General features: G+C 42.0%; 1 protein-coding gene across 1 annotated transcript; it reads right to left on the bottom strand.

The window, feature by feature from the left end:
• Positions 1 to 10935: 10935 nt before the first annotated feature.
• LOC130116323 (uncharacterized protein C11orf87-like) lies at positions 10936 to 12219 on the bottom strand. The gene is made up of 2 exons (XM_056284243.1): positions 12084 to 12219; positions 10936 to 11549 (listed from the first exon to the last, which is right to left on the bottom strand). The coding sequence occupies exon 2, from the start codon at positions 11422 to 11424 to the stop codon at positions 10936 to 10938; it is 489 nt and encodes a 162-aa protein (XP_056140218.1). The 5' UTR covers positions 11425 to 11549; positions 12084 to 12219.
• Positions 12220 to 21252: the final 9033 nt, after the last annotated feature.

The following is a 21252-nucleotide window of genomic DNA, read 5'->3' as shown; positions in this document are numbered from 1 at the left end:
TATAGGCTATTTCGTTAACATTTTTATAGAGCTTTTTCCCTTGCTATGTGTGCAGCTAACGAGTTCTGGATGGAATGCGTGAGATTTCACGGGATGCGTGAGACCGTGAGATGGGGTCTCAATGCGTGAGTCTCAGAGCTATGGAACCACCATAGCCCGCGAAGGACCTGTCGACAGCGGCGTTCTCAGAGTCCGGTGAGCGCGTTCCACCACAGGCGGTCGAGTAAATCTGTCCTCCCCAAAAACCTCGGTCAGGAACTTTTCCATGGGGGCAGAGGGGTGGTTTCTTTCGATTTTCTCCTCTAGTCCAATCACCCTAATGTTGTTCCTTGAGACGTTTTCTAGAATATCCAGCTCTGTGACACTCGCATTCACATTTTGTCAGAGAGGTTTCAATGTCCGCAATTTTTTCGACATGGGCAAAGACAGTAGTTTGGAGGACTGATACAGAAGAACGTAGCTCTGCTGATATTTCCTCCTTCACTGCTGCCATGTCAGCTTTGATACCCTCTCTCAATTCCTTCAGTATTGCTAGCCCTACACATTCTCACTCCCAACTCATCACATATGGGCTCTTGTTGAGGACGACCTCTTCGTCACTGTTCAACGCTCTAGGTACCCCTTTAACGTCAGCTTTCAACGTGGAGGGTAGTTGTAGACACAGAAAAAAAAAACCCAAACAAACAAAAAACCGAAAAAAAAAACCATTCAAGATTATCCCGACTGTGTTTTTTAAAAAAAATAGAATTACAGAGTCTAAATCTATCTTTTATCTGTGTACATTCATCAACATGATCTCGCAGAAATACGTGAAATGACCACGACCTCTTAACACTCGCATTATGTGGTTGTGGCATGTAATGTGTTGTGTTAAAATTGCGTGCTGGCACCAGGGATGATTTTTTTGTACCCTAAAAATACTGATTTGTGTGTGATATAACTAAGTTTGATGAATGAGGTTAGGGTTAGGTTTTTTTGTTTGTTTTGTTTTTGTGGCTGTGACTGATCTCAGTCCCTCCACATTGAAAGTTGACGTCAAAGGGGTACCCTAGAAAGTTGAACAGTGATGAAGAGGTCGTCCTCAACAAGCGTCCATATGTGACGAGTTCAGCCGTTAGCCTGCTTGCGCATGGTTTAGGTGGTGAGGTCTGCTCGGGCTTGTTGGTGTTTTAACCCTGTCGCTTTTGGTAGACATTGTTACAGGTCAAACAATAACGATAATAATACTGATAGTTATAAAGAGGTGTAGGTTTAAGTATAAAAAGAAAAAAAGAAGAAGCGTATTTTAAAGGAATAAATTATACAGAAGACGAGGAGAGCTTTGGAAAGACGTTCTCACTCTGTCATGACCGGGAAGTCTTCTAGTTTTTAATATTTCCAACTAATTTTTATTACTATAGGTTACGTCATAGAATTAAGTCTCTCCATCTGTAATTAAAATAAATGACAATTATAATTTCTATTAATTCCCAACATGCTGCAGTGAAATGCAGAGAAGAGGGTTGGAAATTTGAAGAGCACTACTCCCGGAGACTAAAAATGATGTCCCTGCCCTTCAGCAAGATGAAAATGTTAAGATAACTCATCTGCAAAGTCGGCATCTCATCAGCAGTAGTGGGTCATTATTTTCTCGCCATCAGTTTATAGGCAAGAATTTTACGGGACATAATATAACATTTTGTGGAAGCTTTCATAGTCTTTGTGTGTGGCCAGTCAGCACAGAATAACAAAGCTGTCCGCTTGAAGAAGGTATAGGAAGCATTTGTTGTTCAGTGGCTCTGAATACCCCCATTTCCATATACCTGGAAAAGCTACTTTACCAAATGACCATGGAACTGAGAGGCAATGAAGGATCAAGAATATAGACATGGGGCACACCAACAAGCATTACCAAGGACAGTTATTTCACCTTTTAATGCTGTTAGGGGAGAGGCGGCTATGTTGATGCCGACACTGACGAGAGATGGACATAGGATGTGGAAGTAAAATGTCCCTACATCTGACCTTGACCACAATTTAGATACATTAAACAAGGTGCAGGCCTAAGGCTTATGTAAGGAATGTGCCAAAAGCAACTTGGCTTTGGAGATTCCTCCTGAGAGAACCAAGACACGTGTAATATAAAAGCCATAACTAAATTGCACCAGAATAATGCTTGAGAAGGCACGACCTTGAAGGCATCGGGGTGATGGCCTTCTTTTTGTCGAAGCAGTTTGTACAGAACAAAATCCATCCATGACTCAATGGACCATGTTTCCAAACGAATCAGCTTTTGGATCCTTGTGCTTGACTGTGAATCCCAGTTCAGATGTTCAATTCACTGCCGACCAGCAATGCTCATGCTCAATGGACACACTATAAAGACTCTGTGTGTGTGTGTGTGTGTGTGTGTGTGTGTGTGTGTGTGTGTGTGTGTGTGTGTGTGTGTGTGTGTGTGTGTGTGTGTGTGTGTGTGTGTGTGTGAGAGAGGGAGAGAGAGAGATAGATAGAGATGGCTAAAGAGCGAGGAGAGGAGCAGCAGTGCTTAGTGTTGTATGCTGGCGCTCAGCTTGTTTCAATCTCCATAATTAATGGGGAGACATTTTAATGCTGCAACATGCCCGGGGGGAGGCATCTCTGGAGGGCAGACATAGAAATGCATTTACTGTCTCCAGCACAGGAGTAGACAGTGGAGCCGCACTGCATGTTAATTTAGAGCTTCAAAACAAAAGGAAAGAATAGAAACTGAATTTACTTAATTTATAGACTTGCTCTGTTCTGGACTTTGAAAGCAATATTAAGTTGTATGCAAAAACATGTCAAGCCAAAACATTTAGTGGCATACACCTCTTCATATTCCAGCATGTAATTTTTGACATGGAGGGCACAAAACTATTGTGGTCAAGTACAGACTTGCTTTGTATGATTGAACCTTCAGTACAAACTATTCAGAGGTAATATGAGATCCTCTGAATAAATAACAATAATGTTCTAAACACTGCTGTGGTCAATTTTGTGAAAATACAAGCAAAATGTATGTATGTATATGTATGTACAGTGCATCCGGAAAGTATTCACACCCCTTCACTTTCCCCACATTTTGTTATATTACAGCCTAATTCCAAAATGTATTAAATTCCTTTTTTTTCTCATCAATCTACATACAATACCCCATAATGACAAAGTGAAAAAGGTTTTGTAGAAATTTTTGCAAATTTATTAAAAATAAAAAACTGAAATATTGCATGTACATAAGTATTCACACCCTTTACTCAGTACTTGGTTGAGGCACCCTTGGCAGCGATTACAGCCTCAAGTCTTCTTGGGTATGAAGCTACAAGCTTGGCACACCTATATTTGGGGTATTTCTCCCATTCTTCTCTCCAGATCCTCTCGAGCTCTGTAAGGTTAGATGGGGAGTGTTGCTGCACAGCTATTTTCAGGCCTTTCCAGAGATGTTCAATGGGGTTCAAGTCTGGGCTCTGGCTGGGCCACCCAACGACATTCCAGACTTGTCCCGAAGCCACTCCTTCATTGTCTTGGCTGCGTGCCTAGGGTCGTTGTCGCGTTGAAAGGTAAACCTTCACCCCAGTCTGAGGTCCTGAGCGCTCTGGAGCAGGTTTACATCAAGGATCTCTCTGTACTTTGTTCCATTCATCTTTCCCTCGATCCTGACTAGTCTCCCAGTTCCTGCCGCTGAAAAACATCCCCACAGCATGATGCTGCCACCACCATGCTTCACTGTAGGGATGGTATTAGCAAGGTGATGAGAGGTGCCTGGTTTCCTCCAGACGTGACGTTTGGCATTCAGGCCAAGGAGTTCAATCTTGGTTTAATCAGACCAGAGAGTCTTGTTTCTCATGGTCTGAGAGTCCTTTAGGTGCTTTCTGGCAAACTCCAAGCGGGCTGTCATGTGCCCTTTACTAAGCAGAGGCTTCCGTCTGGCCACTCTACCATAAAGGCCTGATTGGTGGAGTGCTGCAGAGATGGTTGTCTTTCTGGAAGGTTCTTCCATCTCCACAGAGGAACGCTGGAGCTCTGTCAGAGTGACCATCGGGTTCTTGGTCACCTCCCTGACCAAGGCCCTTCTCCCCCGATTGCTCAGTTTGGCTGGGCGGCCAGCTCTAGGAAGAGTCCTGGTGGATCCAAACTTCTTCCATTTACGAATGATGGAGACCACTGTGCTCTTCGGGACCTTCAAAGCTGTAGAAATTTTTTTGTACCTTTCCCCAGATCTGCACCTCGATACAATCCTATCTCGGAGGTCCACAGACAGTTCCTTTGACTTCATGGCTTGGTTTCTGCTCTGACATGCACTTTCAACAGTGGGACCATATATAGACAGGTGTGTGCCTTTCCAAATCATGTCCAATCAATTGAATTTACTACAGATGGACTCCAATCGAGATGTAGAAACATCTCAAGGATGATCAATGGAAACAGGATGAACCTCAGCTCAATTCTGAGTGTCATAGCAAAGGGTGTGAATACTTATGTACATGCAATATTTCAGTTTTTTATTTTTAATAAATTTGCAATAATTTCTACAAAACCTTTTTCACATTGTCATTATGGGGTATTATGTGTAGATGGACGAGAAAAAAAAGGAATTTAATCCATTTTGGAATTAGGCTGTAACATAACAAAATGTGGGGAAAGTGAAGGGGTGTGAATACTTTCCGGATGCACTGTATGTATGTATGTATAACCTGCCTGGATCAGTATATACTGGATGAATAAATTGTGAATTATGGGAATTATAGAGAAGCCCACACATGATTTACATGGATTGCTCTCAACATCATGTGCAGTTAAGCAACAAAAAAAGAAACGCAACTAATTTCTTTAAGCACATGTGTAATTCATGGATGAACCAGTGGTAGACAGTCTAACACAAGAGTAAATCAAATATCTATAAATATCTGTGTATAAAGGCTTTAAGCCAAGATCTGTTGATGTCTACCTAGTTGTAAATGTTTAGGGCACCTTGAGGCATGAAGGATCAAAGACAAGTCTTTTGACTGCAAGTGGGACAGGGAAGGTGAATGAGCAGCGCTTTCCCCTTCTACAAGAAACATCAAATTGCTCTTGAACAGTGCAATGAATCCTAAACTGCTCCAGCGGAGTTTCATTGGCCAGTGGTAGAGGGCTGTGATCATGTTGAGCAACTCTCAGACTTAAATGCATGCAACTGTGTGAATGTGAAGTATTGCATGACAGCAAAGCTTTCCAGAATAGTTAAAACTGGGCGGTACAGTTACAGGCTGCAAACAAATCCAACCGTCCTGTCACTATGGCAAAGCAGTCCAACGCTTAAGTGGCAAAATCTTAAATCACCACTTTCAGCTACTGCCCTCAAGGCAAAGATAAAGTGTCCCCCTGTGCAAAGAAAAACATCTATAGAAAACCGTTTGTCCCACTTGCCATAAAACATCTCAGTAAGGACAGCCACTTTTTGAAGCCAGCCTGCTATCTATCTATCTATCTATCTATCTATCTATTTATCTATCTATCTATCTATCTATCTATCTATCTATGTATATATATATATATATATATATATATATATATATACACACACACACACACACACACACACACACACACACACACACACACACACACACACACACACACAGTGCATCCGGAAAGTATTCACACCCCTTCACTTTCCCCACATTTTGTTATGTTACAGCCTTATTCCAAAATGGATTAAATTCTTTTTTTTCCTCATCAATCTACATACAATACCCCGTAATGACAAAGCGAAAAAGGTTTTGTAGAAATTTTTGCAAATTTATTAAAAATAAAAAACTGAAATATTGCATGTACATAAGTATTCACACCCTTTACTCAGTACTTGGTTGAGGCACCCTTGGCAACGATTACAGCCTCAAGTCTTCTTGGGTACGAAGCTACAAGCTTGGCACCTATATTTGGGGTATTTTTCCTATTCTTCTCTGCAGATCCCCCCGTGCTCTGTAAGGTTAGATGGGGAGCGTCGATGCACAGCTATTTTCAGGTCTTTCCAGAGATGTTCAATGGGGTTCAAGTCTGGGCTCTGGCTGGGCCACTCAAGGACATTCACAGACTTGTCCCGAAGCCACTCCTTCGTTGTCTTGGCTGTGTGCTTAGGGTCGTTGTCGTGTTGAAAGGTAAACCTTCGCCGCAGTCTGAGGTCCTGAGCGCTCTGGAGCAGGTTTTCATCAAGGATCTCTCTGTACTTTGCTCCATTCATCTTTCCCTTGATCCTGACTAGTCTCCCAATTTCTGCCGCTGAAAAACATCCCCACAGCATGATGCTGCCACCACCATGCTTCACTAGGGATGGTATTAGCAAGGTGATGAGAGGTGCCTGGTTTTCTCCAGACGTGACGTTTGGCATTCAGGCCAAAGAGTTCAATCTTGGTTTCATCAGACCAGAGAATCTTGTTTCTCATGGTCTGAGAGTTCTTTAGGTGCTTTCTGGCAAACTCCAAGCGGGCTGTCATGTGCCTTTTACTGAGCAGAGGCTTCCGTCTGGCCACTCTACCATAAAGGCCCGATTGGTGGAGTGCTGCAGAGACGATTGTCTTTCTGGAAGGTTCTCCCATCTCCACAGAGGAACGCTGGAGCTCTGTCAGAGTGACCATCGGGTTCTTGGTCACCTCCCTGACCAAGGCCCTTCTCCCCTGATTGTTCAGTTTGGCTGGGTGGCCAGCTCTAGGAAGAGTCCTGGTGGATCCAAACTTCTTCCATTTATGAATAATGGAGACCACTGTGCTCTTCGGGACCTTCAAAGCTGTAGAAGTTTTTTTTACTCTTCCCCAGGTCTGTGCCTCGATACAATCCTATCTCGGAGGTCTGCAGACAATTCCTTTGACTTCATGGCTTGGTTTCTGCTCTGACATGCACTGTCAACAGTGGGCCCTTATATAGACAGGTGTGTGCCTTTCCAAATCATGTCCGATCTATTGAATTTACTACAGGTGGACTCCAATCAAGATGTAGAAACATCTCAAGGATGATCAGTGGAAACAGGATGAACCTGAGCTCAATTCTGAGTGTCATAGCGAAGGGTGTGGATACTTATGTACATGCAATATTTCAGTTTTTTATTTTTAATAAATTTGCAAAAAATTCTACAAAACATTTTTCACTTTGTCATTATGGGGTATTTTGTGTAGATTGATGAGAAAAAAAAGGAATTTAATCCATTTTGGAATAAGGCTGTAACATAACAAAATGTGGGGAAAGTGGAGGGGTGTGAATACTTTCGGGATGCACTGTATATATATATATTTTTTTTTTATTTTATTTTAATTTTTTGATTTTGAGATACTTTATTGATCCCTGTAGGGAAATCACGCTCTGCATTTAACCCGTCCTAGCTGTGTAGCTAGGAGCAGTGGGCAGCCGCCGTGCAGCACCCGGGGACCAACTCCAGTTTGTCTCGCCATGCCTTTGTCAGGGGCACAGACAGGAGTATAAACCCTAACATGCATGTCTTTTTAATCGTGGGGTAAACCGGAGCACCTGGAGAAAACCCACCGCAGACACGGGGAGAACATGCAAACCACACAGAGGACGACCTGGGATGACCCCCAAGGTTGGACAACCCCAGGGTTCAAACCCAGGACCTTCTTGCTGTGAGGCGACAGCACTAACCAATGCGCCACTGTGCTGCCATATCTATTTAACCCTGATTCAGTCCTCGCCATAGAATATCTGGTGCTCCTATTGTGTTTTTATGTAAATGTGTTTTAATGTGTCCTGTCTGGATGGGATATATGTGTTTTAATTTGCCCATTTTAATAGCAGGTTTTTTTTGTGCACATGCAAGCAATATACAAATTTCTGCCTTTTTATGCAAAAAATAGACAATAAAGTATTTTCTATTCTATTCTAAGAGTGTGCCTAGTTTTCATTTCAGGTGGAAGGAGAAGATCGTAAACCATGGGCTTCTGGTTTTGAAAACATGGCCCTTAGGTGAGCTGGGAACAAGGACGCAGCCCTGAACACAGCCGAGCTTCACCCCCAGAACTGAATGTATTCATTGGTAGCTAGTTGTGTCATCCATCCCTATGCTCAGACCACCGCTAGTGTAGCCCATAACTACTTTCCACCTTATCCCCATCTCCAGCCCCTGTCACCAAACTCCCATCACGGCAAAGGGTTTGCAAAAGGCCAAGGCTAGAGCCACCAGCTCTAAAAAATAACTCATGTCTATCATAACTTCCTGAACTCAAATGCTCCCTCACCGTTCCTTATATTTCCTTCTTGTGGAGAGCATCAGCAGTGGTATTGTTCTAGTAAGAGTCCAGATGGATTATCTGCTGCCAAAAAAAAAGATTTTGCACACACAGACTTTGTATACATACCTCTCCACAGTACCTCAGGCTACTGATTTGCCAGAAGGGCCTTTAGTTTACCTCTACCTGCACTAAATATATTGGGGCTTGCCTCTGTACCACGACCATATTCCTCCCACAGGTGAAACGAGTCGTAGGTTTAGGTATTTATTGGGGGGAAGATCCATAACTGCTGAATTCTCACCTGGGCTCAGTTGCAGAAGCTTTTTTAAATGGTTGCCTGCAGTTCATTTCCATTGTATCATAGTTTGTCCCACTTGAACCCCCCCCCCTCCAAGTTTAATTTTGGCCTGAGCTGGGTCAAAAACATAATTCATAAATCACAATGTGCACATTTTTTGGACCTCGATTTAAGAAGATGAGGTATTGGCAGATGCGTATTGTATGCAACACAATGGAATACAGTGCAAAATGTATAATTGCTCATGTGGCACCAAACGAGGTTCCCTCACTCCCCCCTTTTCAGTTATTCACTTTCCAGTCTGTTAATGTCCGTAGCGAAATCAATCCTTATGGTCTGCTGGTTAGTAATCTGTAAATCCTCTCTAAGCAAGCATGCATAAATACCATCTGCATTAATCACCCTCCATTTGTCCTTATACCAGTCACAATTATACTGCGTTTCAGTTTATACTGTAACACCCTCTGTTCCCTGTAGCCCTGAATAAGAATGGTACAGCCATAAGTTCTCACTTTCCTTATCAGATGGGCAATCTAGCAGAAGCTGGAGACCAGCCAAAGATCAGGATCCAACTCCCAGGGCTCTGTTTGTGCAGACAATTAGGAACATGCTCTCATGGCACCTGGCCAAGACACAGAGCCTGACTGAGGAGGGACTTTTGCTGATTCACTGCCATAGACCTCCATTAGGGCATACTGCTGTCAAAACTGACAACTGGCCAATGGCACGACGGGATGCAGCTTGTTCCAGTAGATGTCAATGCAGGAGTCTGGATTAAGGATGACACTTCAAATTGAGTCCAGAATAGGCTGAATTGTGTGGTACAAGCCAATTACATGGTTCTGTACACAGAAATATATGGTTCTATGGTTCTCTTTGCACTTGACATGTTTCCAAATGCAGAGATTTTAAATGATTTGGGTAGTGTATACTCATCTAGTAGAATGTTTGAATGAAGAAAATCCTGTAAAATGCTAGTGAAAAACATTTACCAAACCTGAAATATGAATTGATACATATTGAGATATGACCTGTGTAGGATTATCTAAGGCTCTTGCACTCTAACAAATGGACACAGCTGAAAGCATATACCGTACTGACAGTGTAATGTGCAAGCTAGTTGTATAAAACTATAGTGAAGGATGCTTTCAAACTTATGTATAGCCTACTAGATGGCAGATTACAGTAATTTTAAAATGTTAATCTACAAATTCAGAATATTCCCATAGCGTGTCTTGATACATGGTCAACAATCCAGGTAAGAAAATCATAGCTTGAATATTAAGCATTTCAGCTTTCTCAATAACATACAGTGCATCCATCCTTGTGATAAGTGAAACATGACGCAAATATTAAATACAAAAAACTCATTTAAATTGGACTGAAAGTCCCTGTTTTAAGGATTCTTCATTTATTACATCTCAGAGAATACATTATAAATACTCAAAGATGAAAATACTGCATTAGCGCTCAAATTTACCGTCTGACACATGAAAGAAAAGTCTTGTGTGCATAACTACAGCAACATTTCTTGTATCCTACAGTATGTAGGATAACTAATGCTACCTACAAATGTCTTACAGACATCAGGAGAAAGACAGGTGTACTTTATATAAATATGTAAAGTCACTTCAAGGAAAAAAAATATGCAAATAAATTAGCCATTTCTATATAGCCTATGCAGCTTTGCACTGCCTAACAGCACCACAATAGCCTAAGAATAAAGTGTTACTGTGTTATAGGGCATGCAAAGGTATAAGGACACATAGCCACCACATCATGATGGTCAGTATTGCGTCACCCACTTGACACAGTTTGAATAATTCAACAGAATGATGTTACACCCTAGGAAACATTTAAAGTTTAAACATCTTGAAGGTTAAAAGAGCGGAATTTTTGTCTCCCTGCGGCGAAGACGTTTAAAATCAAGGACTAGCAGGCAGATACTTTACACCATCCTTTACATAAATATAATCTGTATCAAGAGGGTGTGTGACTATATGCACTACATCAACAAAACGAAATCTGCCACGCCGGTCACACCGTGACGGCTCCACACCCCATTTGCGAAGACTAACCTACTGTTCTAACGTGACAACATTAGCAGTTTCTCTATATCGCCGAGACTATATCAAAGCTACACTAGTCTACCTATATTCTACATTTATTTTTTTTCTTCTCTACTTTATATGTCAGTTACAAGCGGAGCTGGGATTAATCCACTCGACTGATAAGCGATGAGCGAATGAAAGTGAGATATAGCTTGAGGTCATGTTGTACGGCTGTACTTTGTGCCATATTGCTTTTTCCTCAGTTTACTCCAAGCGGATGTCGAGAGTTTCGTTTGCCCCTGAAATTTTAATTGGTGAATTATACTGGTCTGTATTCACACGAGCCCAAATCAGAGAGTCCAATGCGGAATTGTCAAGACGAGACGACCGTATGCAGCATGTGTTCCGGCCCCTCGTCCGGCAGCGCGGTATCCGAATTCGACTCGCCGTCGGCCGTTAAGTTGTCGGTGTCTGTTGTGTGACAAGAGGGGGTTTCGACGCACGTCCGAGACGCTGCCGACCTCTCGGCGTCCCGGCCGGGCGGGCGGACGATGACGCGGGGCTTGACGGGCTCCTTATTAGACCGCGCCGAGCTGCGGCTGTCGCGCTCGTACTCCTCCTGAGCCCGCTGGATCTTCCTCTTCCTCAGCTTCCTCTTGTGGAAGTGGAAGGTTGCCAGGGAAACAAATATTATCCCAATGATCATGGCCACCAGCACGACGAGCGCAAAAGTCGAGGAGAAAGGTGGGAAAAAGGGCGCCATCTGCTCCGCGCAGGTGCCGTTCATCTGGGGAGAGGCGCCGTGGCACAGCATGCGCAGCGGTATGGAGAGCCCCGCATCTTCGGACGTCTTGGCCGTCATTTGGTTTATTGTCCCAAAGCACTTACTGCGATATATATAGAAGCCTTAGATAATGTATACCTTTCTCCGAAATCAGCACGATGAGGAAAGCGGAACCGAACACCTCGGCAGGCCCATCTGATTACCTAAAAGAAATGGAGCTGAGATAAGACCGGCAAAACGTTACAACACATTTTTTTTTGTAGCCAAGGCGGTGCATTTTCACCTCTAGGGTATATAGCCATTTAAGACACGCCCATGTGACTGCTCTAAATAATTGAAACCCATCGTTATGCACTTGAGTGGGTATATTGCGCAACACCGAACGGTGGCGAAACTGCTTCCAATGAAAAAAAATAATTGGAGCAACACTGCATTCTACAAAAAAATGGAGGGGGGGAAAACCATATACACGATGACATTTTTGCCTGGAAAACGCATTAATGGGGGAAACGGAGAGCCAACTCGTGACATCTGTAGATGTGTAGTGGGCCTGCACCTATGCTTCGAAAGACCGTCACAGCGGCATACAATGGAGACGACATGAATAGTCTACAGCGTGCCAATTTGCCAAGAGAACAGGGGGTCGTTTGTCATAACCGCCCGTTAATAACGTGTGTCTGACACTCATAGCCTATCCCTAGCTATATACATGAACAGAAATAAAGTTCGATTCTTACCTGGTTTAATCAGTCCGCGAATCGGTTCCTCTCTGGAAGACCTGCCTTGCCGGCGATATGGGGAGCTGGGGAAGCTGTAATGAATAGCAATGACGCATCCACACAATGCAAATGCCGTGCTTTGTTCATACGCACACAGGACGGGAGCGTGGCTGTCCGTATGTGCCGCAATCAGCTGAGCCTGCAGACAAGGCTGCACTTGCCCAACTTATTGAATAAGGCAACAGAACAAGGTCTGTGGAATCACAGCATGCTGAAATATGATGTGGGAATTAGGCGACGGTCTATCCTCTAAAAATGCGAAACTAGACTGGGAACCCACCAAGCTGGTGGCAAAGAAATTACAACACGAGCAGTTGCACACAGGGCTGTTATTAATAGTCGTGCATTTATTCTTGCGTATGACTTCTCTCACGAAGAAGTGTTTTATCATGTCTCTCAGTTAGATGTATTATGCATGGTTGGATTAGTCTCAATGCTGAGTCCTGATTGGCAGGGAGCTGCTCATCTGATCGAGACAATGTTGATTTACTAAGTGGAGGAATTGCAGAGTATATTCAAAAGCAATGGCATGGAAAGGAGCATCAAGATTAAGTTCAGCCTTTATTAATTTAACAGAGACTGTCTGCTAAATAAAGCATTTTGTTGAAATGCAATCTATTTTTAAACCTGGAACACAGGGTAACAAATTAAATGAATTGATATGATAATAAACGTGTACTAGATATGTAAGAGGAATAAAAAAATACAATTTAAAAAAAGTATTGAGCGATTGAGAAATCTATAGATTGATATAGATATGTAAATTTGTGATTGGGAATTTAATGCTTTATTTTTCATGTTTATTTGTATTTAGCTTCATATTTAAGTTCACATTTATTTGCATATAATCTCTTCGCTTATTTTCACATGTTCTTTCACCTTTATTTGCTTTTTTATTTCTTTATAGCTTATGTATATTTTGCGTATTTATTCCTGATCTTCTAGAGAAGCACCAATTGACATTTTACTTGTCATATATGAGCCCTATTACTCCCAGAGCGACATGCTGTGTTTTGCATTGTCAGTCCATAGAGAAGTCAGTTTCTCAGATTTCAAGAGAAAGGCCCAGCATATGTCTGTTTTCGTCATTCGTCAAAAACTAACACAAACATTTTTACTCAGCTGTGTAAAAATCTGCAGCAAGATTACATCATTTTTGCCAACACATAATTTCTCAATATTTGGTACGTCCATTTGTTTTCTGTCTGGCACTATTCAACAACTTTGTCCACAACTTGAGAATCCAAATCACTCCAGCACCTCAAAGGTTGTCCTGTAATGTTACCGTATATGTTTCACCATTTCCCTTTTCAAATACTCAGTAGATATGACGTATACATGTTCAATTGAGTTAAGGTCAGGTGACAAGTCAACATTGCTTGCTGTGCCTTGGACTTCAGATAACTCTGGCAAAAATAAATTCTCTTCCACACAACTTTAAGCAAGAAGGAATAGCATGTCTCTGCAGAATAGAGCGGTATGTCTCTTTGGTCAGTGCATAGTTTTATCCTGCACAAGTTACCTACTAAACAGTCCCAAACCTGAATGTTGCCACCATGTTTTTTGACCATTCATGTGGCCATCTCTTCACATAATCCTACAACCCAAAACTTCAAATTTTGATTTGTCAACAAGACTTTTTTCCAGTCTTCAGTGGTGACACTTCTTTTGGGCCATGCTAACCGTTTCGATGTTGAACAAGTGGTGTAGAAACAGCTACTTCTCCAATCAGGCCACGTTTTGCCTTTTGACTGTTGTTTTACTAGCTGCTTTCTTTATTCAACCAGCTTTGCAACTTGGATGGTGATGCTGTTTTGTCCCCGTGAACAAGTTAGCTTGACATGTTGCTCTTCAGATGGTGTGGTTGCTTGATCTTGCTTTAGATAAAGTGACATGTGGTTTCTCAAAATCTCTAGTGTGCAGTGTACTGTCCCTTTGGAAACTTTCAGTTTGGCTGCAATTTGGCGCTGCCTGGGACAGTTCTTTATCACTCAGGAGAACAATTTGATCACTAAGTATTTTACCAAGCTCTGCTGACAAAACTACAAGAAAGAAAGAAGAAGAAAGCCACTTTATTTTGTCATTGTATTCTTACAACGCAGTTGTCTTCTGCATTTAACCCATCCTGTTGTATAGGAGCAGTGGACAGCTGCAGTGCCCAGGGACCAACTCCAGTTCTTCTTTCCATAGCCTTGCTCAGAGGCACAGACAGGAGTATTAACCCTAACATGCATGTCTTTTTGATGGTGGGAGGAAACCGGAGCACCAGGAGAAAACCCACACAGACACGAGGAGAACATGTAAACTCCACACAGAAAAGACCTGGGACGGCCTGGGGTTCGAACCCAGGGCATTCTTGCTGTGAGGCAACAGTGCTAACCACTGGGCCACGATGCTGCCCAAAGATTTTTTGCAAAGTGGCCTGTTTCAAAACTAAGGCACCTACAGTAGCAATGTTAACACATTTGAGGACCACATTAATTACACCCATATCTGGCATCAATTGTTACAAGACCAAAATAACTCACATTGTGTAATTATTGGGAGCGTTCATGCATTAAAATAAATGAAAAATAAGTTGTCACAGTATTTCGAGGAAATGAAAGGATTTCATTCCATACTGTCCTTTCTCAACAAAGTTTTCTATTTGTTATCATTGTTTGATGAAATATTCTTGAATAACAAATGCCACATGAGTGAACATTCTGTTAGTTTTCCAGGGATGATAGTGGACTTAGTGGACCCCACTGCATATAGGGCCTCTTCTCTTAGAATTTGGAGGGAACATTCCGGGTCCATAATGGGACTTATTTAAAAGCAAATTTTAACACACAGGTTATCTGATGAAAGGTAACTAGCTAATGACTAGTAATTCACCAGTGACACAATTCTAGCCACTTACATACTTGGTCTCATGGTTGAAAGTTTTCCCTCTGTTCATGATACTGAATACTTGATACTGTTTTGCCTAAGAGCACAAACAAATGAATTCTGGGCTTATGTTGGCTGACTGTGCAGCCCACCACAGGGGCATATTATCACATCATTAGCCATATTTATTGTTGGTAAGTTCAGTCAAGCAAAGTGAATGGAAAGCCGTGCAGTGTTTTCCCCTATGATGGGAGTGGCTTTTGAAGTATGATGCCCTCTGCAGTGTCTCCCCTAGAATCTCACGAGCTTGTCTCAGATATATCACCATTCATGTCCTAAATTAGTCCCCTCCCCAGCAATGGTTCAGTATGCGAACCTCAGACTACAAAGTAGTTCTCTATTAGCGTCTGCCTCACTGCATTCCCAAGGGTATTTCCACTGAGTTCCTGGTCTCCTCCATTATCAAATGCATCTTTTTCTTTTGTGTCAGGGTAGCTCACCCCTTTATGTCTTTAAAAAGTTATAGAGAATTGCTACAGTGATAATGATAGGCAACGTGGTGTCCAGCTTTATTCATAGACCATCTTTTAAGCAGGGGAATCTCCTTCTCCACAGTCTACAAACTCTCTATGATGCCCCTGGCAGCAATGTGGCAAGTGTTTTACCTGCTTTCTGCTCGACTTGGGGTTTTCAAACGGGGCGGGGGGGGGGGGGGGTCATGAGGTATGCAAGGCTTGGATAACCATTATCACATGAAGGTAACCTCCGTAAGCCTGCCTTTCCAGCAAGGCATAAAACCGGCTGTTCCCAGAACAGGTATGTGTTGACCCTGGCTGAGCAATAATGCTGGCCTACTCAAATGTTTTGTCAGGCATAACCTGCACATCATAGAGAAGTTATTCCTTCTGGTTTTAAAAGAATTCTCCATCCTCACCACAAAGGTTGTAAATGAGGGTATGAATCGAGTCTATGGCGTCCAGAAACACTGGAAATGCAGCTGATTGGCTGAATGTTGCTGCTGTTTCTGCTGTTGGTGAAAAGCAAATATGCTGTCTCTTTAGACTTCTTATTGCTCTAGACACACTGACAAATTGGCACACAGTTGAATTGTGAAAGCTAAACATGACCCCGTCCACCATTTGAAAGCATCATGGGGCATCCTCAAGGCCACTAACAGCTGTTACACCAGAGGCACAGCTGCTTTTCTTTCACCTTTGATAGCTGGTCCAACAATTTCCTGAGATGCCTGCTGAACCTGTAGCGCATTAAAAACTCAGAATTATCATAAAATTAAACTGGATTGAGTCTTTCCCTGATTTCTTTCTTGGGGACCTGATCATTTTGCTCCAGCCATCATCCAACAAAAAAATGCAGCCAATTTTGAAAAGTAAACCACTTCTCAACTGTCTGTTAAAAGATAATCAGTGTTTAGAGTTGAAACTGGAGTTTAGAAGTTTGGAGGAATAGGGCTGATGATAATCGAGGTGTAGAGAGTGATCTAAGAGAAGATTTAAAGAAAGGTTTAAACTAGCATATTCTAAATTTAAAACTTGGTTTACCATTTTGGTGCAACGGAGTGATGAGATAAACCATGATTTAATCCAGTTTTACAGTTGATCCTTGTCGGTGTAACATACCCAGTATTATAAACTGGATTCTCATTACCACATTCTAGCAAATGCATTCATGGCTTTTTAATACAGGCTTCTGTGCAGCTTCCTCGGTGCACTCCACTGTGAAAAATGAGTAGCTTTGGCAGGAGTGAGGTCCCCTGGATGATAAATTCACTGTAGATAAGTGCATACTAAAAAATTCATACATACTGTAAAAACATTTAAAGTATTGCATATGTTTGAGGGCTGCTGGGTGAAATTTTGATTCAGTTTGTTTTAACATTATTTGGGTACGGTGCCGGCCTTGGATTATTTCTGAAATGATATTTCTGGTTCTGTTTGGCTTAATGATGTTTGGAGCTATTGTGAAATAACTGATAAAACACCTTGTATTGCACAACTGTCAGTTTACAACAATCAATAATGTACTTTTCACCATTCATGACAATACTAGAGCCATATGCCATCAATTATGTTAACACTTGATTGTTATTCATTAAAAAAGAAAGATTCAAAGTTCCATCTTCTTTTCTGATATAATGGCGTATTATTAATATAAAGCCTCTGTCATATACAGTCACTGAAATGGCCTCTTGTGGCTTAATGCTGAAGTAGGTTGATGAAGACTGGGATATATGTGTTTGTGTGTTTGTGTGTGTACCAGTGTTTGCAAAATTGCTAGATTAATCATGATGAATGTTTGTGGTTCAGCGGATGTTTTTGCAGATGTATGCTAAGTCAGCTAGCATATTGCAGAGGTACATTTTAAAATGATATTTAACCATCTTAAATCACTAACACATCGGACTACACACCCTTTGTAAGTTGATTATTTCAGGGGAGGTCGCTTGTGAGTGATTACAACCTGTTGAGTAATCTAATAAATGACAATTTGATCAGCATATAGATGCAGATTGTAATTGTTTCATTTTTTTCAGCCGTATTGGAAAAATATCTAAAGGAAATCCCACAGGGCCCAAAACAGAGCTCTGTAAGAAGTTATCCAGATGACGAGATACTGTCCAGAGATGATATTCCATGGTCACTTTGTCCAGCATACACTTTGAAAGAGTTTGGTGTTGAAAATACAGACACAACTCTGATACTGAGCATATATACCGTGCATCCAGAAAGTATTCACGCCCCTTCACTTTCCCCACATTTTGTTATGTTACAGCCTTATTCCAAAATGGATTAAATTCCTTTTTTTCCTCATCAATCTACATACAATACCCCATAATGACAAAGTGAAAAAGGTTTTGTAGAATTTTTTAGCAAATGTATTAAAAATAAAAAACTGAAATATTGCATGTACATAAGTATTCACACCCTTTACTCAGTACTTGGTTGAGGCACCATTGGAAGCGTTTACAGCCTCAAGTCTCCTGGGTACGAAGCTACAAGCTTGGCATACCTATATTTGGGGTATTTCTCCCATTCTTCTCTGCAGATCCTCTCGAGCTATGTAAGGTTAGATGGGGAGCGTCGATGCACAGCTATTTTCAGGTCTTTCCAGAGATGTTCAATGGGGTTCAAGTCTGGGCTCTGGCTGGGCCACCCAACGACATTCCAGACTTGTCCCGAAGCCACTCCTTCATTGTCTTGGCTGCGTGCCTAGGGTCGTTGTCGCGTTGAAAGGTAAACCTTCACCCCAGTCTGAGGTCCTGAGCGCTCTGGAGCAGGTTTACATCAAGGATCTCTCTGTACTTTGTTCCATTCATCTTTCCCTCGATCCTGACTAGTCTCCCAGTTCCTGCCGCTGAAAAACATCCCCACAGCATGATGCTGCCACCACCATGCTTCACTGTAGGGATGGTATTAGCAAGGTGATGAGAGGTGCCTGGTTTCCTTCAGACGTGACATTTGGCATTCAGGCCAACGAGTTCAGTCTTGGTTTCATCAGATCAGAGAATCTTGTTTTTCATGGTCTGAGGGTCCTTTAGGTGCTTTCTGGCAAACTCCAAGCGGGCTGTCATGTGCCTTTTGCTGAGTAGAGGCTTCCGTCTGGCCACTCTACCATAAAGGCCTGATTGATGGAGTGCTGTAGAGATGGTTTTCCTTCTGGAAGGTTCTCCCATCTCCACAGAGGAACGCTGGAGCTCTGTCAGAGTGACCATCGGGTTCTTGGTCACCTCCCTTACCAAGGCCCTTCTCCCCCGATTGCTCAGTTTGGCTGGGCGGCCAGCTCTAGGAAGAGTCCTGGTGGATCCAAACTTCTTCCATTTACGAATGATGGAGACCACTGTGCTCTTTGGGACCTTCAAAGCTGTATACATTTCTTTGCACCCTTCCCCAGATCTGTGCCTCAATACAATCCTGTCTCGGAGGTCCACAGACAATTCCTTTGACTTCATGGCTTGGTTTCTGCTCTGACATGCACTGTCAACAGTGGGACCTTATATAGACAGGTGTGTGCCTTTCCAAATCATGTCCGATCAATTGAATTTACTACAGGTGGACTCCAATCAAGATGTAGAAACATCTCAAGGATGATCAGTGGAAACAGGATGAACCTGAGCTCAATTTTGAGTGTCATAACAATGTACATGCAATATTTCAGTTTTTTATTTTTGATAAATTTGCAAAAAAATTCTACAAAACCTTTTTCACTTTGTCATTATGGGGTATTGTGTGTAGATTGATGAAAAAAAAAGGAATTTAATCCATTTTGGAATAAGGCTGTAACATAACAAAATGTGGGGAAAGTGAAGGGGTGTGAATACTTTCGGGATGCACTGTGTATGGAGAATGGCTTATAATAGTGGCCCTGGTACACCATACTACCACAGTATTCTGTGAGAACTTTTTAAAGCTTTGGCATAGGCTTTTTTTGGGGGATGCTGAGTAATGGAATCCCCGCATAGCTGGTGCACACCCTCTGCTCCCCATTTTACAAGTGGAGCCCACCACTCTGCAGATCTGCCACTGCAGCTCTTAGTTGTAATCACTGCAAAAAAGAGTCGTCCACCAAACATTCCACCCAAAACCTGATTTCATGTTTGGGTTCATCAGGTCTGTTGGGCATGCTCCCCTAACCCTCAGGTGGAGATCATTTGACACTGAGCCCCCTCCCTTGATAAAAGTATCTAGAACACATGGTCCCAGGACCAGTGAAACAACCACTAAGCCAAAAACCAACTGCAATTTAAGTCAAAGCCTTGGTGGGTGCCAGATTTTGGTGGGAAACAGCAAATAGTGTTTTTGTTTTACTCCACTCTTAAAGAGGTAGTGAATCTTTTTTTTTGTTAAGCTGAAAACATGTTAGTTTTACGCTCTACTACTACTACCATCGGCTACTCCCAGTAGGGGTCACCACAGCGGATCATCTGTTTCCATCTCTTCCTGTCCTTTGCATCTTCCTCTGTCGCGCAGGCCCCTTGCATGTCCTCCATCACCACATCCATAAACCTCCTCTTTGGCCTTCCTCTCTAGGGTGGTAAAATGATTTACCTATAGTGATAAATTCAACAAAAACGAAACATCTATGCAGTCTCTTTCTTTCAGGGAAAAACATACATTACCATCAACCCTCCTAAATTGTTTACATCATACGGGGGTCGGGGGCGGGCACACACATGGAGTCCAGTATGTTAGACCAAAACATATGATGCAAGTAGAAAGGCGACATGGAGGCGTTAGCCAGCTTAATTCTGGGTACACTTGTGAGAAGCTGGGGTATGGGCTTTTTTTTTGCCTTTATCAAAACATTATGGTGCTATGGTTCAGTTTTTCGTAAATACAATGACAGGGTCTCCCCTGAAATAATTGGACCATATTTTGGAAACTTCCTACCTTGTGAGTATTGAGATAAATTTGGCAGTGGAATTTGCAAAAATATTATGTAAATTAGCACAAAAAAAAAGTAGGTTGCACTTAATGCTCCATCAGGCAGATATGTTCAGATGGAAGAATTGCATGTGTGTACCAAGTTTCAAGACTAGCTGCAATGGTCTGGATCTTTTTGGCCTAAAGGTGGAACCATGACTGGCCAATCATTGTTATTTTGCAAATCTTGAGGCGCATTATCAAGATGCATCATCTGCCAAAATTTCTTGGTTTCTGAAGTATTGTGCATGATGGACAGATGGACGGAGACCAATCAACAGTTCACGACTGGTGCAATGATAAATTATTTTAGATTATGATCAATTCTTCTCATCATACAGGGGGATGATATTAAAAACGGGTAATTGTTATGATAACATGGGCTATTTTGTAGTATAGTCTTAAACATGAAATAATATAGTAGACACATATGATTGATTTGCTGCTGTCTCAGAAAAATACTTGAGGGAATATGAGCAAAACAACGAGACAGAGTCATTACACGGCTGTTTGATTTTGGCCATGGCAAAAAAAAAAGAAAAAAACCCTATGAGTTACACAGAAAAAAATGAAACTCGGCTGGTATGTCCACTGATCCTGCTTTAATTTAAACTTAGCAATTGTACCAATCTGATCTTCCTATAGATATCTTTTACCTCCTTTTGTTTTGGTATTAATTAACTGTGAGTTTGGACCAAATCGAGATAGAAATACCCTAACTCAGCCAAGGAGGCTTTAGTGTTTGATATTCAGAAGAGTTCCTTGGTCAGTTTCTCTCTTTTCTCTCCCTCCCTTCCTGTCTCATTGTATCAATTATA

Source organism: Lampris incognitus, chromosome 8, assembly GCF_029633865.1.
Source record: "Lampris incognitus isolate fLamInc1 chromosome 8, fLamInc1.hap2, whole genome shotgun sequence".
NCBI lineage: Eukaryota > Metazoa > Chordata > Actinopteri > Lampriformes > Lampridae > Lampris > Lampris incognitus.
Note: the sequence above shows the minus strand (reverse complement) of the source record. Positions and strands in the feature narration are given on the sequence as shown.

Excerpts from the sequence above, each read along its gene's own strand:
- LOC130116323 (XM_056284243.1), bottom strand. The coding sequence starts at position 11,424 with ATGACGGCCAAGACGTCCGAAGATGCGGGGCTCTCCATACCGCTGCGC.